We start from the raw sequence: 18646 nt of genomic DNA, 5'->3' as shown, positions 1-18646 counted from the left end.
AACAGAGATAGCCCAGACTGGCACGTGTATACACCACAGACCATATGCAGCCCCTTTGTGTTCTCCTGAGGGTTGCCAAGAACTTACCTTCCTCCTTCTGTGTCAGAGCTAAGAGCACACATGAAGGTTTTGTATTTACATTGTGATTACCTCTATATACAAAGGATACCCTGAAAATATCACTGCTGTGAAAGATGAAGGACAGAAAGCAGAGCAGCAGAGAAGGCTTTAACCTGATATTCCAGAGCAAATACCTTCAGCTAAGTAAGCCTGTATGAATTTTCATAAGAGAATCAACGTGACTGTCCATATCTTGGTACAAACCCTTTGGTTTTGCAGTGCTGCTGTAGCTGTTAAGTTTGCTGATGCATGAGGATGTGCTGCCTCTGACGGCTGAATGCAGCTGGATTTATTCACTCAGTTTAATACTCCTAGATTTTCACGTGTACAACCCTAGAGGATGATTTCCTTAGTCTATTTCAGTCCCACACTCAAGTATGAATAATTTTACATAAGAAATGTAAGTTTTGCCATACTTGCTTAAGTACCTTAATTCCACCTGTGAGATGCTTTCACTGGGGGATGCAGAATAATGTTCACAGAGTGACCATTCCTAAGCTAGGAAGTTCCCTAGTAGTGTAACAGCACTAGTACAGCCCTACCAGTGTGAATATTTGGACTGCACTGGTGTTTGCCACCTGTTACTTAGCAGAGTGACTTAAATCATCTTGTATCATGGGAAGTCAGGAGGCTATTCCTTGGACAGAGTGAATTGAAGTGGGAAGTTCCATCTTCACTTGTGCCCAAAGCAGGAAGATGGATCTTCTAGCCAAAGTCAGGCCAGGATGGAGATTCTCCTTAGCCCTCCTTTTGTTGCCAACATATTTATAGGAACATTTTTATTGTCTTTTATGGCACTGACCCAAATGAACTTCTAGCTGGGCTTTGGTCCTTCTGAATTTCTCATGATGTCCTTGTAGTCCTCCTGAGTCATGGACAGGGAGGCACCACAGGGAGCTGAAGAGATGAGATGTTGTACTGTAACTCATACCCTTGCACTACTGGAAACTTGCTTACACATATCCCATCCCTAATGTGTGATAATCATATCCAGGGGCACACCTAGTGCTACAGCTGTACCTAAACCACAGAGTCTTTAGGTTGGAAAAGGTCTCCAAGATCATTGAGTGCCACCTTTGGATGGTACTAAGCATTCCTGTTCTGACTGGCAGTGTGTCAAAACAATGCTGCATGAGGGTGAATGTCTACCCAATGTATTGAGGAAGAATCAGGCTGTAATTGTTCTTAAATCTAAAGGGAAAATGCATGTTCAAGTTTGTCCTAACCACTCATTATGGGGTTTTTTTCCCTCTAACAGAGACAAGGAACCGGAGCTACAAATGGAAAAGACAAGACATCTGGTGAGAATGGTAAGAGTAGACTTTATTTCTTGATGGATAATATTGAGCCATAATATTTTTTACTGTAATGATAAATGTCAGGTAGCAAAGGCTTTGGTTTCTTATCTTTGACTGCATTTTAAAAACTGGAAGGGCTTCAGCAGGTTTGTTTTCTTTATATTTGTCTGTTTAAATCCTTTACTAAAGTAGAGACTTGATTCTGAGTGTGTACTGTGGTAAACCAAAGGACTCCATAAAAGCCAGAGCAGATACAAATGAGGCTAAAACTAGACTAGGTATGTGTGAGAAGGACACCAAGAAATGAGGTTAAGTGTTATGAGCAGCTGCTACATGAATAAGGAAGGTGAAGAGAAGTAAAGTAGTTACAAAGGACTTGCTCATAAACATAGTTTCTATGGTCTGATTCATCCCACCTAATTTTAGGCCCATAACTAAGATACCAAAGTTAGAAGGCACTTGTGTAGAGCTCATTTAAGTGTTGCTAGAGATAGGCTATGGATACAGCAGCTCACATGGAAGGACCAGATGGCAAATAGGCTCTGAACTTCAGCACTTGACATGAGTGAATCTGGACTCATATCCACTGCTCTAAGGGGTGAGTCATTGGGGTTCTTCAGACTTTAACAAAGGAGTTGGCAGAAGCCAATTTTAGCCTCTTAAGTGGCACAAACAGTTCTAATTGGAAAATGTTGACTGAAGAAAGTCAAACTGAATTTTCAGGGAAAACAGTAATTGTATTTTTTAGCTGGACTCTCATTTTATTTCTTATAGGAGCAGAAATGCTTTACACACAAATGATCAATTGACTAGAACCCAGTTACCATCAGGAACATCTTTCAAAGGAAAACAGTTTGATCAGTTTTATTAGATAACCAGCTGAATGTGAGGCAGCATCAGTTTGAAGATATTTATGAACAGAACCAGGATTGAACTATACAAATATGCTATTTGCTTCTGTTTGCTCATCCAGTTCTAATTAAAAAGATGTGTTCTGGTATCCATCCCATCTACTGAAAAGCAAGAAGAATCTGGGTCTCTTTTCTGAAAAGCTAAGAGTTTTCCAAGATGGGTTATTTGAGCAGCTATTTTGGATATGCATTTTGGCCTTTACGTGTTGGTCTGATTAGAATTTTGGGGTCCTTTGAGGCAACACATCCTAAAGCATTAAGAGCCTTCTTTATGTATGGTTTTCCTATTACAGAGAGGTGACTTTCCCATAAGGGCTGTTTGCATAATGCTACAGTAAATGAAATCCGTGGATGATGTTCCCAGTATGATAAAACACAAATTGGAGAGAGGAAAAAAAAAAAGGAAATAAATATTTTGGCTTGTTATAGTGTTTGAATTAGTGGGAACAAATGTACCCTGACAGCAAAGCAATTTGCATTCTCAAGTTAACAGGAAAGGAAAGGAAGCAAAATTATGTCAGCCATTCGGGCAGCATGGGAAGCATGTTTGTGCCTTTACTGTTTGGGCACATTATGAACTGAGCTCATTTGCCTTGAATTTCTTCCCAAATAAAATTTTCTCCCCTAATAAAATTATCCCGTTGTCAAATTTAGCTTAGATTTACTGACCCTGCAGCCTTTTTAAAAGCAAATTCTTATTTCCTCGACGTGGATTTTGAGTGAGAAAGAGCCATGCCATTAATTCACAGATATATATGATTCTAGTGGTAGCATAATTTTATGGATGATATAAACACAGAGATGCACAGTCAATCTTAGGCAAAGCGACACCAATTATTTTTTGTAATGAAATTATAACAGAAAAGCTGTCACCTACATAAAACACAGGAGCAGCAGGGGAGATGGAACAGAGTCCTCTGATCTTCTCAACCTACATGCTTGCATAAAAATAAAGCAGAATCAGAACTTTGAACCTGAGATTGAATTCTAAATCAAAGAAGCAGAAATGTATAGCTCTTTGTCCTTATTAGCTCTAGTGTAGTTAGAACTCAAGCAGACATGATTTATTCCACTGAAAATTGGGGTGTGCTGTATACTTACATATCCCACATAAATCCTCTGTTACATGTTTTTTGGCCAAATGTCTGCAATATGTCCATATCTGAAATGTTATTAGCCTCTTCTTTAAGTGTTTGTTTCCCTGTCAAGAGGAAATTTTCCCCCTTGTTTCCTTCTTGTTAGAAGGGGGGAAGGTGGAGAAACAGAAAAGCCCTTTCATCTTGTCAAAAAAGAAAGAAAAAAGAAGTCATGCTATGACAATGTTTGCAAAAGCAATCTAGTTTGGTTGCTGTCCTTGCTCTTGTTTACAGATCAGGAAAAGCAGCTGAAAACTAGCTCAAACAAAAAATAAAGATGCTTGGCGGTTCTCAGAGTTTCTGGTTCCCACAGTGAGACACTGCTATGGGTCAAGTTTTGTGTATTGTTGTAGGAAATGAATTTTGGACCTCCCTCTAGGCCAGCTTGAAACTAAAGAAAGAGCTAATGGCCATGGCAATCAGCATTCTCCCTCTTTGAAGACACTTACGGCCTTGCTATCACTGGGATATTGAGTCTCTGAAGATTCCTTTTATAGTAGTGATGGTTTTGGTAGACACAGATGCAGTTCTTGTTTGACCTTCATTAGACAGCAACATTATATCCTTAACTGTAGTTACAGCAGCAGGGGTAGCTCTTAGTTGTCCTTCCTTGCAGAGGAAGATTTTATCACACATGAAATGCATGCTCAGTCCCAATGTCTGCTCACTGGCACTGCTGCATTCATGGGGAAGGTTAGTGGGGAACACAGTGGGTCATCTGGTCCCACCTCCCTACTCAAGCAGGGCCAGCCCAGAGCACATGGCTCAGGGTTGTGTCCAGATGGTTCTGGAATGTCTCCAGTGAGAGAGAGTCCACAGCTTCTCTGGGTGTTCCAGTGCAGTGTGTGGTCACTGCACAGGAAAGAAGTTCTTCCTCATGTTTATGTGGAACTTCCCATGCATCAGTTTCTGCCTGTAGCCTCTTGTCCTGTTGCTGGGCACTATGGAGCAGAACCTGATCCATCCTCTGACACCTCCCTTCAGATAATATAGAGACATTGATGACGTCCCTCTCAGTCATCTCTTCTTGAGGCTGAGCAGGCCCAAGTCCCTCAGCCTTTCTTCACAACAGAGATGGTCCAGTCCTTTAATCATCTTTGCTGCCCTTCCCTGGACCTGCTCCAGGAGCTCCATGTCTGTCTTGTACTGAGGAGCCCAGAGCTGGACACAATACTCCAGGTGTGCCTCACCAGGCTGAGTAGAAGGACAGGATCACCTCCCTGACTTGCTGGCAATGCTCTTCCTAATGCATCGTACCCTTTAAACAAGTTTTGTAGTTTGTCCTTTTACAGGTTATGATCAAAGTCAGATGGTGATTCATGTCTCCCTCAAGAAGAGTAACTATTGCATTGCAAAGTTCTCTCATTGATGAAGTCAATGGAAGAGCTTCTGGTGGCATCACTGGGCACTGTATAATGCTGAATAGCTTTTCCATCCAAAAGAGACTGTCCTGTTGTCTGAGAAGTGTATGTAATTTCATTCAGTTGAGTAGGAAGAGCAATAGTATTATTTGGAGCAAATTACTTAAACTAGTTTTCTTGGGTGAAAGCTAGTCAAAGGACCACCCTAGTAATTAGCAGGACTACTATGTATAGAGAAGCATGTAACTGTAGCTGCCATAACCTCACTGGGTCTTGAAGGACCTCAGTCTACCTGAAACCCAAGGCATACTTATTTGTGTAGCAAACTTAACGTGTAAACTGTATTCTATAATGCTGTTCTCTGTGGTAGCAAATCCAAAGGGAAGACAGCAGTACTATTCCTATGCACCTCAGTGTGGGATAAGAAGCTGTAATTTCCTTCTTGCTTACCTGGTTTGATTAATCTGTCCCATCATGTTTGCAGATGCATCCTAAATGAAAACAGAATGTTCCTGCCTTACTATTCTTACTACCTTGGCAATGTCACAAAGTTCCTTTGTAGGTTAACACTTGTCACTTCTTATTCTGTTTCACATTGCCCTGTGTTCTTTTTTATTTTTTTTTTGCAATGTAATTTGCAAGCTGCTGTCATACAATCTACTCTTTAATAGCTTAACACTACTGCCAGGGAAACAATTGCATCAGAACCAATTATTTCTGTCTTCAAATTTAGAATCACTCTTTTTCCTATTAATAGATCTCGTTCTTTCTTCTGAAAGTACATAGAGCATGTGATTATTAATTGGGATTTGTTAATAATTTTCTTGGAATATCAGATTTATCATTCAGTAATATGAATATTTAGAATAACAAAATACGTGTTTTCATGTGGTGAATTCTATAACTTCCTGGCTCTGAGTGAAATGACAGTGAAGAGGTTGTGCATGAACTTAGATGTGATGGTGGATTAGACCTACACAGTCATGGTGAGATGGTCAGTTGTGCTGAAGAGTTGAAACCTTTTTCAGTTTCTACTCATTCCCAAGCACTTGTCAGTGTATGAGCTTTGGGGTGTTCAGAAAACTGTACATGGATAAATACTCTGCATTTAGAGTTTGGAACTGGTTGCCCAGGGAGGTGGTGGAGTCACCATCCCTGGAGGTGTTTAATACAAGACTGGACGTGACACTTAGTGCTCTGGTCTAGTTGACAAGGTGGTGTTAGGTCATAGGTTAGGCTTAATGATCTCAGAGGTCTTTTCCAACCTTAATCATTCTGTGACTGTGTGATTTCATCCTCTCCAGTGGATGCCTTTACATCAGGATAAAGATACAGTAGAGTATTAATAAAGTAAATTCCTCTATTTTTTATCCATAGTGGAGTAATCTAAGTGCACTTCAATCCAAATGCTTCTTAAAATTATTAAATGTAAAGGTAAATAATTGTAAAACAATCCTGTGTGGGAGAATAGAGATATCTCTCTAGTAAGCTTTCCTGGCAGAGGGTTATGCATCTTGCAGTGTTATCAACAGTCAATTTACCTTCTTCCTCTACCGAAGGAATTTGGGAAATTCTGCACTTTGTGCACACTGCACTCAGGAATAAAAACATCTTGCCAGGTCCGACAGAGTGAATAATCATCTTCCTAGTTATTTATGTAGAGTGTTTTGCTTAATAGAGCTTCAATTCCTGGCTAGAGGCCAGGATCATTATTGTAGTGTGGTCTAATATAAATATCTCTTTAAGAACTTGAAATTAATTTTCCACTAATATTCTCCAATGACTATGTAAAAGAAATGTGCTGTTTTCGGGAACTGCCCTACAAATAAACTTCCTTGTGGAAAAATGATTTTGAAAAGGGAGGGAACACATGAGGGCAATTTGTATAAATATTCAAAGGATCTCATGGAACATGGTTTGCTGTATCTTCCCAGGTCTAGAGGTCATGTTCTTTAGACACAGGAAGGGACAGTGCCTGAGCTGCCTGTGCATTTTGTCTTTCCCACAAAACATTGCTTGTGTTGCAGAAGATGAACTAGGTTTTGCAAGCATCTGCTGAATCAATGTAAAAAAACTCCAACCCTTTCAGGCTGCTTCTCTCTGATATTTCACCCCTAAAGCACTAATCAGAAGTTTGAATGGGGAGCTAATTAATACTGAGTTTTCCTGGGTATTAGGTTGAGGCTTGGGAGGAAAATTACCTTGTCTTGTCTCTTTTCACTATGGTGTTCTGATCAAATCTCTCATCCCTTGAAAATGGTGCTTCAAGGAGTATGAGGTCTGTCAGTAATGAAGTCTCTCTTCTTTCTCTATCCAGAGCCCAATTCTGTCCAATCTTGTCCAATCTATCTGGTACGAGTAGAGATTTGGGAAGTGAGATGAGAATGATTTGTTGTACCTCATCCCCCATCTCTTAAATTAGAAAGTCTATGTCTCAGCAACATTCCCAGACGTATATGCAACCCCCAAATAACATAACACCTTCGCAAAGCCTAAACACAAAAGTGTTTGAACCCTCAGTTACATAAGTTGTATTGGGTCATGTACCGATCACTCAGACTGAGCAAGGTGTAAAAATCCTGTGAGAACTCAACACCATGATCTGTAGCTGTTTCAGATGAGAGTCAGGAGAAAAATTCAAAGTGAGCAGTTCTAGGCAAATCCCATCTCAGGGCATAGCTATGCATGGCAAAAACACTGCAGGAAACCTTATCTGCTGAGTTTCATTGTAGGCACTTGCCTGAGGACAGCTAAACATAAGTTTACTCAGAACCAAACCAAATATGTCTCAGGTCCTCTCCTGGCCTGTGTCTCTGCCTTTGCCCAGCCTGGTGTGTTTATCAGGGAGCCTGTCCATTGCTCCAGGCAGCCAGCATGTCTCAGCTGAAGACAGATTGAGCTTTTAATAACAAGGCTCTTGGATTGTTCACAGATCTTCCCTAGAGAGGATGCTGAAAGGAAGAAAGGGGAATTATACATGAACTTCATTTCCTTTCCTAGGTGAATTTCCATTTCTGGAGGCCAGGGATAAGCATAAGTCCTCTCTGGAGGAAGACTGTGTGCTTAATTATTTGGGGCAATGAATGGCAATGAAGTATTGTTCACAAAAATTTTCTAATCAACAACTTCTGATGTTTATCTGGCAACAAAAACTTTTTAAGCAGTAATTTTTATGTGTTTGAGATAACATAGACACCTCTGCTGAAATTCCACCTACCCCCATGCGTCTGTACACACACAGTGACCATTGGGTTTCACAGAGAGGATCCGCAGGTGCACTTTAATCAATGTACCTGATCTAAACAGAAGTAATAGAATCATAGAATCAACCAGGTTGGAAAAGACCTCCAAGATCAAGTCCAACCCTACCGTGGTCACTAGACCATGGCACTAAGTGCCACATCCAGTCTCAGCTTGAAAACCTCCAGGGATGGGGAATCCACCACCTCCCTGGGCAGCACATTCCAATGCCTGAGCACTCTCTCTGTAAAAAATCTCTTCCTAATAGCCAACCTAACCCTCCCCTGGCAGAGCTTGAGTCTGTGCCCTCTTGTCCTGCTGCTGGTTGCCTGGGAGAAGAGACCAACCCCCACCTGACTCCAACCTCCTGTCAGGGAGTTGCAGAGGGTGAGAAGGTCTCCCCTGAGCCTCCTCTTCTCCAGGCTGAACACCCCCAGCTCCCTCAGCCTCTCCTCATGGCACTTGTGCTCCAGTCCCTTCACCAGCCTCGTTGCTCTTCTCTCGACCTGCTCCGGCACCTCAATGTCCCTCCTGAGCTGAGGGGCCCAGAACTGAGCACAGGATTCAAGGTGTGGGCTCACCAGGAGGAGCCAAGTGAGCAAATACTTCTAGGAGAGCAGATACTGTTCTTGTTCTTCTGTTATCTGAAGTTAGTTTTGATACTGTGCATTACTGCAGCACTGTGCCTGGTCATGAGTGGCTTCAATTTTTAACTGTTTAGGCAGAAGCATCTTTAAAAGAACCAGCATAGTATTAAAAGCTTCATCAATCAGCAGTGCTCATGGAGTCTGGGCTGTGTCCTGTCTTTGGAAATCCCCACAAGTTTTCATTTTGTGTATCATTTACAACTAGTCTCACGACTACCAAATAAGTCCATCTAGCTACACAAAGAATCTATCATTATGGACATTATGTTTGTGTGTATATTGCTGCTTAATGTTGATTACGCAGCTTTTTCTTGCTTCTTGTTTAGGGTTTGATTTTTTTCTTCTCCCTGGGACTGCAATGGAGAGGAAAAGAATGGTTTCCTCTCTCATGAGAAAGTACCAGGAGAGCAAATTACATGCAGAAGTCCCATGGGAATAAAAACAAACAGAGCAGAACAGCACAACCATGGAAGAACAATTTCAGCTTTTTTAAGTCACTTTTTAAGCACTTATGTTTTGAAATAATTTCATATTTTTGTTTATCTCCTGTTTTTTAATTCCTGTAGAGGAAAAGGTCCTAGCTAGCTGGCACCTTGGAGATGGAAAATCCTCACACTTAACACTCCTGCTACAAATGAATCTGTCTAGGTACTTATATGGTGCTCACCACCATAGTAACTGAGTGTCTTCCAAGGGTTTAAAAATAGAGATAACAATAACAATTCTTGCCCTGGTCCATCTCTTTCTTTCCAGCTTGCTACAAGAATAACTTGATTAATTTATGGGATCTTTGTTTTGCACACAGTGCCTGCATACAGCTTGGGAACCTTGTGTGCCTGCTTACATGGGATGCTCCCAAACTGAGTGCAGCCAGAAATTCAACTGCATTTCCAAAAATGTGAGGCATGAATACATTTATAGAGTTATATATACTTAGATATGGTCGCTCCCAGTCTGCTCCTTTGCAGGAGGGAGAAATTAGTAGAACTGCAGCATTGCTGCAGTGCTGAGATTAGGAGCAGCCCAAGGAAATCAGCATGAATAATGGCAATTTGTAATTTAGCTTCAGTAGTGAATAAAGAATAACAGTTCTCTTGGTTTAGGGGGTGCTAGTAGCCCCCACAAACACACCCAAATGCTTGTTATCCATCCAGGATCTGAAGGGACTCCAGGGAAGCTGCAGAGGGACCTCTTTGTTAGAAACTACAGTGATAGGACAAAGAGTAATGAGGATAAATTGAAAGAGGGGAAATTTAGATTAGGTATTAAGAAAAGGTTGTTTAATGTGAGGGTGGTGAGACACTGTCCCAGGTTGCCCAGAGAGGCTGTGGCTGCCCCAACCCTGGCAGTGTTCACAGCCAGGTTGGATGAGCCTTGAGCAACCTGCTCTGGTGGGAGGTGTCCCTGCCCAGGGCAGGGGGAGTTGGGACTAGATGATCTCTAAGCTCCACTCCAACCCCTTCATCCTATGATATTGTGTTGTAACCTTAATGATTCTGTGCCCTGTTACTGTCTGGGTTTGGCCTTTCTGACCTTTAGTTTCCACCCTTAGCTGACAATCACTACTTACTCCCCTGTTTGGTAAGATTTTCTCTCAATTTCTTTGTCCTTTCAATGTCAGTGTGACTTGGATCCAGTTTCCTGCAGCACTGGGCTCCTGGCACTTAGAAACTGCCTAATTCAGTGGGTGTTTGAGCACCTGAGAGGTGGTAGCAGCTCTGCTCCTTTCTGAGAAACTGTCTGTACAGCTCAGCCCAGGTCATTAGAAAAAGAGAAGTCAGTGATTAGAAATCAAGAAAAAAATTAGGTAAAAAAAAAAATTAAATCAAGCTTTAGTGTTGCTGGTGGGTTTAGCATTTTCAATGACTCATAAATATGCTGGAGCTCCCGTCAAGTGTTAATGAGGAAAGACAGAAGTGAAATTATGCCTTTGACAAGTGCCATATTTCTTTTGGAAATCAGTCTGTAATTATCAGTGTGCTGCCTGACTGTGCACCAGGGAGAAGGAGCCTTCTTTGCCATGACTGGCACGTAGCTGACACGCACTGGCTGCTTTCCACGGATGTGCACTGCTTGGAAAACCTGCTGTCATCAATAGTCTCGGGAGGAGGATTGCTTAGTTCTGCTTTGGTGCTGGTGGTAACCCCAACGAAGGACATGGGTCAAGCCAGTCCCTAAATAACTCTGAGAAAACATATAGTTAACTCTGAAATCAATCTGCCTTTGCTTCAGTTTGGGGCTGTGTCAGGACTAGAATCAACGGCACATGGACACTGGAGTATTTGCATTGGAAGTTCATGGAGCTGGACTGACTTAGAGAGTTGGAGATCTACCTCTGTGTTCCCAGACACTAACAACAGATGATTAAAAGGCTACAAGAGGTGCATATAGCTGAGCAGCATGTGGTTTTTTTAAATTTAGTGGAAGTGACAAATGAAAGGGGAACACAATCAATGCACAACAGTGGTTACCAGGATTTACTGTTGTGGAAACACCACTTTTCTTTTTGACTGTACACACTATCTGCCTTCCTTCACCCTACAAGCTTTTGTTTGGGTCTGTTATTTTTCTTTTCCAGAAGACTTGGTTTTGTAAATGGAATGAAAATACTTTGCTGCTTAAAAGTTCCTTGTTTGTTAGTAATTCAGTAAATGATGAATCTTTTTTTTTTTAAATTTTTTTTCTTGAGGTTTTTAAGATTTGAATCTGTAGCACACAGCTGTCTTTATGCACTTAGCTTGCTGCTCCAAAATTAGCTTGTAATTTGGTGTTATCAAGCTCCCTTGTGTAAGCAGGCACCAGAATTTAGAACAGCAGGAGTGTTACAGACATGATGAAAATTTGGTCCTTTGCTCAACTAGTGACAAGAAAGCAGTTAAGGCAGAAGAAGGGAATTAGATGGTGCAAGAGGAAACAGCACAACACCTTCAGTCCTTGTGCTCAGAGCAGATTTCAGGACCTTATGTATAATGATTAGGTTGCTCAAACAAGGTCAGAGAAAGGTGTTTCAATCATAGAATCATAGAATTTAAGGGTTGGAATGGACCTCACAGATCATCCAGTCCCAACCCCTGCCCTGGGCAGAGACACCTCCTCACTAGATCAGGTTGCTCAAGGCTCATCCAGCCTGGCCTGGAACACCACCAGGGTTGGGGCAGCCACCACATCCATGGGCAACCTGTGCCAAAGACAGCCCATGTGTGTCTGGGGTTCTTATGCTGAGAGGGAGCTGTTAATAATTCCTATTAATAATAGTCAGCTCTGTCCCTCTCTATAGATTAGGAGTGAAATTCTTCTTGTCTGGCTCTATGGGTGTTCCTCTGTGTGAGAGACCTGAAGCTCTGCTTGTTGTCAACAGAGAAAAATGTATTTTCTAGTGACATGATGAGAATGTGCTTCTCTGGTGAGCCTGGTGTTTATAGATCTTCATCTGATTTAGGGATGAAACAGCTTCTAATTTACTCAACTCTACCATGGCTGAGGAGTTTGTGGGTAAAACTAAAATTACTAAATAGCAAAAAGAAAAATAAAATATAACAAAATAAATAATACAAATACTGAAATAGTTTTGTCTAGAGCTTGTGTCTGTCTGGAGTTAAGTGAATGCTCAACAGAGTTTTTCAGGATGGCAGTTTTATACATTTAATTTCTCCTTAATTCCATCTCAAGCAGCTCTATCCTTATTTAGATTTGGCTGATCCTGGCCACCTCGTGCCAGCACTTACAGCCATTTTCTCTGTGAAAATCTGGATGTGAGAACATCCAAATATCTTCTGGCTTGAGGTCTTTGCTAGCTAGGATACTGGATCTGCTGGAAATATTTGCATTAGCCAAGCACTCTTGGTATTGGTTCATTTTTCTCCTAGCCCACAGTGGGTTAGGAATAGGAAGGAGTGAAAAAAATATTTATTTTCCAAGGAGGATCTCAAGAAAAGAAGGAAATTAGATAGCACTGGATATGGAAAAGACATTTCAAGAGTCACAGTGGTGCTCTGGCAAATCCTGGGAGATGGTGTGGATAGTCCAGAGACTGGAACTCAGCTCTCAGCACTTCTCTAGGGTCTCACAGTAGCATTATTTAATCACAGTTGATGAATGAGTCCTCTAACTGTATTCTGAGTAGCTCATCTTTCATTCTAATTTATACCTAAAAACCCCTGAGACTGCTGGTTGACTCTAGGTGGAGAAAGCATTAATTATTCCTTAGGCTTTAGTGAAACACTGGCACTCCACAGTGACCAATTTACTACTGCTCTAGAAGCTGCCAATAAAAAAATGGACATGTACAAATATATTCATTAGCACAAACTAATTAAAATCCAGGCTAATAGCCAGAAACACAATGCATTATTGCAGGATTTTGGAATTCATGATGTGTCTGTACTAATCCAACAGTAACTGTCCTAGCTCTGCAGTTTCTAATCTAAGTTACAGATCTCATATTGATAGTCACATACCTAAGAGTTGTTTTACAGACTCTATAGACACTGCAGAGAGTTTCTGAGCCAAGTTTCTGATAGGAAACAGGAATTAGCTATGGAGAACATTTGGGCTGGATTCTCTGTCATGTGGCAGATGTGGTACAGTTAAACAGAAGGGGAGGAGGGGTGAGATTAATTAAATTTGAAGATGTGTTTATTGTTCTGGCCTTAGACTGATTTCAGAGTTGAATGTAGGTTATCAGGTGTGGTGCCTCTGAGGGAAGATGTGGATGCACACCAGACCTCCAGTTACATTTGGGCTCCATTCTGGGGAGTGATGGGAGTGCATTTACTCCATCCTGGCTTATACAGGTGTCTGTTCACACAGCACAGATGAGGATCAGATAAACCCCTTCTTCTCCCCTCACATAACCAGGGTGCAGAAACAGCATCAGGAAGAGCATCTTGACAGAGCTGAGGCAGCTGCCAGCTGGCAGTGTTCAGAGCTAGGTTGGATAGAGCCTTGAGCAACCTGCTCTGGTGTCCCTGCCCAGAGCAGGGGGTTGGGACTAGATGATCTCTAAGCTCCATTCCAACTCCATAACATTCTATGATTCTATGATTCAAGGCTGTTTGGTGTCCTGAAGCAGATACCTCTTGGTCTGGCAGTCAGCAGACTAATTACTAGACAACAGTGTGTATGGTGACCTCAGCTAATGATTTTGTTCATATAACAGACAGGTGTATTTTTCACTAGCAAAATTCTCTTGATGACCTTTTCAACAAATCTATTTGTAACTAAACTCTCTTGTGAGGTTTGCCTCTAGGGAGACAAAGACATGTAGTGCTGCCTAGGAGAAGCTGTGGGAAAAAAACATTCCTGACTTCTTTTAGTCAAGAAGATAGGAAGACAAATGGAAGACGTGTGGGTTTGGACCTTTTTGTCACAGGCTGATAGATGCTGTCAGCAGAGGGCACAGACACAGGCTTTGCCAATCGGTCATGACTCACCATTCCATCCATCAGCCCCACTTTGTCTCATCTCAGACAAACTTAAGCCTTTGGCTTAAATGCCTTTCACTGTCAAATTAAAGTGAAAGAAATGGCTTGGCTAGACTCTGGTGGAAAGAAATTTGGAGATTAATGATCCGTAAACAATCCTGTGTATGCTCAGCTCCCCACCAGACTGGCCTGTGTCATATGCCCAGTGGGACCAGGTGCAAGACTTGGAGCTGTTCTGCCCAAGTGTGGGAGGTTTGGTGGATGGAGTCTGCACTGGCAGTTGGATGTCTTTGAAACTGTTCCTTGTGCCAGAGAAAAATGTCACAACTATTGTTTAAGTATTTATGGTTTTTAAATGAGGGCCCACAGAAATAAAAAGGAAAAGACTGAAGACATGAGTTGGAGTCCTCTGGAGGTCTCTCAGCTCAAAGCCATTCCATTATGGAAGAACATCAAAAAGAAAATGTAAGTTTTGGCCATTCCTCCCATGCCACAGGCAAACCCTGCGAACAAGACAATCTAGAGGCTGTTCTCAGATGCAGCAGAGTTAGTGTAGGTTTTTGGTCTCTATTCACCATCTTAAGAAGATTACTGCAGCTAACTTAAGTGTTTTTGCTATTACATGGTGGACTGGCTGAGCTCCAGAGTGAGTTGGAATTAGAATACTTATTTTTTTCTTTCATTAGTTCTTTTTCTTCTTGCTGTAGAAGATGCTGCACACACACACACACAAAATCAGTGAAGAAAGCTGCTTCAAAGGATATTTGTTCTTCTTTGTAGTTTCTCCCCATCTATCTGTTTTTGTGAGCTTTTAATTCCAACTCAATTTGGTTCTAAGTTTCAAGTGTTAATGAACCTAAATGTAAGCTCATCCACAACTGCCATTATTTTTGGAGTGGGTACTATGCAAGATCGCTAAGAAGTTATTGTTTTCCTCTCCATAGTATAAATAGATCCAAATTTACTTGAAACTTGGCATGGAAAGGTTTTATAACTACCATAAATCTGGCCCTTGTTTCAAGCTCCACAACTCATAGGGCATCACAGTAATTTTCTGTGGCTGTAAGTAGTTCTGTGCAGGATTATGTAGCACTATAAGCATATTTGGAGCTGAATTTCTTGATTGAACTTGCAGAACAGAAACAAACACTCAATTAACCTGAGCTGAGAGAGAGAGCAGCTGCTTCTCTTCTCCTGTGTGTTTGTGAGGTTTCTGGCTTAGCAGCAAAAAGGCCTTGAATTTTATTTATCACAACTTAACATTTCAGTATAACTGCTGAGACAGTGAGTGATCCAGCCCAGAGCTGCCAACCTCCTTTGCTAGTGTCAAGGATACCTTTTGTTGGAAGTGATGCTGTCTGGATGTGACAAAACACTTGATAAGCTTGACCAAGCGTGCCAGGAAAAAAAAAAAAAGGGCAACAAAAAAGCAAAGTAGACTTTCAGTTCAGGCAGTTAATTTTCCCCCCCCCCCCCCCCAGTGACTTGTTTCAGGAGAAAGGCTGATAGATTTTGCTCAAAGAAAAAATGTTCAGGTTTGTGCTAGTCAGAAGAGGCTGCACAGATGGAGGTAAGCAGCAGCAAACATGCTCAGGTCCTTGGTGCAGATCATCATAGCTACTCTGGCAATGGTTTCTGCTGGTTTCTGCAAGGGCCAAGAGACATTCAGTCACTATATCAAAGCTTTTAACCAGTCATTGGCTTGTGTAGGTAGATATTTTCTTGCCAGTGCGACCCTTTGTTCTCCCAGGCAACGAGTGAGTGTGTCCATGAGAGTGGGATGAAGCATGAGATGCAGTGAGATTCCCTGGGCTCATTCCAAGATACTGGTCCTCTCTGCCAGGCAGGTCAGGCTGCTATGATAAGTCAAGTTAGTTATTCCTTACTCTCTTCCTATCTTCATAAAAACTGAAGTTTTCATTATTTCTTTTCCACGAGCGGGGTCTTCTCTGTCTTGCTTTCTTACTGTCTCCCTCATACTGTTTCTATCTCACTCCTCATACTTTCTCCTCCCCCAGAAAATTCCGTATCTCTTCAGCACAGGCAAGTCAAGTGCTACTTCTCCCTCTAACTGCCTAATTTTCCCTCCTCTTATTTTCCCAGGCAAAGTTCTGGTTGGGTTGGACATCAGCAAGAATTTCTTCATGGAAAGGGCTGTCAGGCATTGGAATGTGCTGCCCAGGGAGGTGGTAGAGTCAACACCCTTGGAGGTGATAAAAAAATAACTGGACTTGGCACTTAGTGTTCTGGTCTAGTTGACAAGGTGGTGATTGGCCACAGGTTGGACTTGATCTTGGAGGTCTTTTCCAACCTTAAAGATTCTATAAGAAAGAGACAAAGCAGTCTTTAAAGTGGGAGAATTGGAAGCAAGAAAGCTTCTAATTGTTCTCTCTCTCTGTCCTATTAGCTTAAGAAGGAAGGAAGGAAGGAGTAAATATTGGGTTTCCTGAGCAAAAGAGAAGAAAAAATATTTAATTGGTTCTGTTTACATTCAGATCTAAAATTCAAGCAGTGACTAAAATTAGGTGGGTTTGAATGCAACAGGGACCAGTTCTGGGGTGTGTTGTATCCTGTGCATTCTGCATATGCCAATGCTTGTGGCAGTGAGGGATTTAAATCCCAACTGAAGTCCTTCCCTGCACTAACCCAGCTTGTATTTTCTGATGCAGAGGAAATGCATGAAATTTTTAGTCCTTCTAGATGCTAACCTTATAAGCTCATGGGGCTTGTAATCCTCAGAAATAGGGGAAGGAAAATGAATCTATATGGATTAGAAAACACAGGCTGGAGTAATGATCTGAGGGTGGTCAACTGTGTGTGTCAGCTAAGATGCTGTTTCTGATCAGCTTTATTGACGATCTGACATGTCTGTAAATCCAAACAGAACTTAAAAAGTGCCAGTCAGAGCTTAAATTCACACAAGGGAAAATGTTTTCTAGACAAGTTTTAAATGAGTAGCTAGAGAAATCCTCAAACACAATGTATAAGAGAGGGCACTGATTAATTTTTGTCTTCCATGTAATCATTTAAAGTGACTCAACTATTTTCTATTTCTTTGCTGTGGTTAAAACTTCAAGAAATCATTGGCAACTCTCAAAACAGCAGCACAGTAGTACTTACCCTCTGTTTTTGATGCCTTTTAAAGATTTTCCAGCTATCTATAACTTTTACTTCATTTATTTTACGTTCTTTTGCTTGTATTATGTGCACTTGCTTTGCTTATTGCAATCTGGACTGGTGGCAAGGCCAGTTAACAGCTGTTGAACTCTGCTGGTTAAAAGCTCCCTTTTCAGTCGTGCTCAACCTTGCCAAAATCCAATTGCTCAGGCTGAAATTTGTCATGTTGATTGCTTGCCTCAAGCAGAATTATTTTGGGAGGGTTCAGCAAAGTCATTCCAGTAGTTTCCAAGAATGAGGCTTGAGCAAAATGTTAGCACGTCTAGCAATTAAAAACAATTTCTGGTGGCCTTTTTATTCCTGACTGCTTTGAGCCTTTGTCATTTTGAACAGAAATGTAAGATTTGCCATCTGGGATGTGGCTTTTCTATCTTCAAGACTGGCCAAGTTATAAATGTTTAGAAAGACAAGTCTTACATTTGTGGGAGTTCAGTGAAGCAGTTCATTATTTTTTTTCATGAAAACTCAACATCACTGAGCCAAATAGTAAACACTAAAGCAATTAAACCAACACTGTCTTTGAAAGGCTTAATTGCTGCTACATGCTTCTGTAAGCTACACTTTGGCCAGGAACTGAAGCTAAGGGCACAGTGGTGGCCCTTCTGTGTTCTTGGGAGGAAATGTGCCTCCATTCCTTGGAACCAGATGGTCACAGAAGCTGCAGCAGGAAGGTCAAAGGATGGAATAACAAAGGAATGCAGTAGATCTCATCAGGAAACTAGAACTACAGAGTATTAGGGAGGGTTTGATACTTTTGAATGGTAACTGGGACTGGGAGGGAGGAATAAAAACTGAGACATGAGAACCAGAGGAGACCAGGAGTCAGCTAGTGTGGGCTGGAATTTTGGGGTTAGGGAATGCCCTAATACAGTTTTGGGAACTAGGACTAGCCAAATAAAGAAATAGCATTATTGAGGTCTACTGGGAACCATGGTGATCATAGAATCATCAAGGTTGGAGAAGACCTCTAAGATAATCAAGTCCAACCATTCACCTGTCATTGCTGTAACCCCTAAACCCTAAACCAGATCCTCATCCCTAAACCTGCCACATTCAGACACCTCTGAAACACCTCCAGGGATGGTGAGTCACCACACTGGGCAATCTATTCCAGTGCCTGAACACCCTAACAGGAAAAACATCTTATGATCTAGGTGATCTAGTGATGATCTAGGCTGGGGAAGAGATGGGGCTGGCCTCGAGTTTATACAGACAAGGTGGAACAGAAATAGCCACCACCTATGAAGGCATCAGGGAGCAATGAAGCTCCTGAACCTGCTGCCCAAACCTTCCATTTTCTCATTGTTCCTTTCCTGTCAGCTGTAACCTACTG

The 18646-nt window shown here is 41.6% G+C and overlaps 1 protein-coding gene across 1 annotated transcript in view; it reads left to right on the top strand.

Annotated features, from left to right (window-relative positions):
- Positions 1 to 1378: 1378 nt before the first annotated feature.
- PCP4 (Purkinje cell protein 4) overlaps positions 1379 to 18646 on the top strand; it is a gene marked incomplete at its 5' end in the record, with an annotated part of 33026 nt that continues 15758 nt past the window's right edge. The window contains one exon of the mRNA XM_009075696.1: positions 1379 to 1430. Coding sequence (XP_009073944.1) covers positions 1379 to 1430 — 52 coding nt within the window. The remainder of the gene's footprint in view (positions 1431 to 18646) is intronic.

Source organism: Acanthisitta chloris, unplaced genomic scaffold (assembly GCF_000695815.1).
Source record: "Acanthisitta chloris isolate BGI_N310 unplaced genomic scaffold, ASM69581v1 scaffold1505, whole genome shotgun sequence".
Taxonomy (NCBI): Eukaryota; Metazoa; Chordata; class Aves; order Passeriformes; family Acanthisittidae; genus Acanthisitta; species Acanthisitta chloris.
Note: the sequence above shows the minus strand (reverse complement) of the source record. Positions and strands in the feature narration are given on the sequence as shown.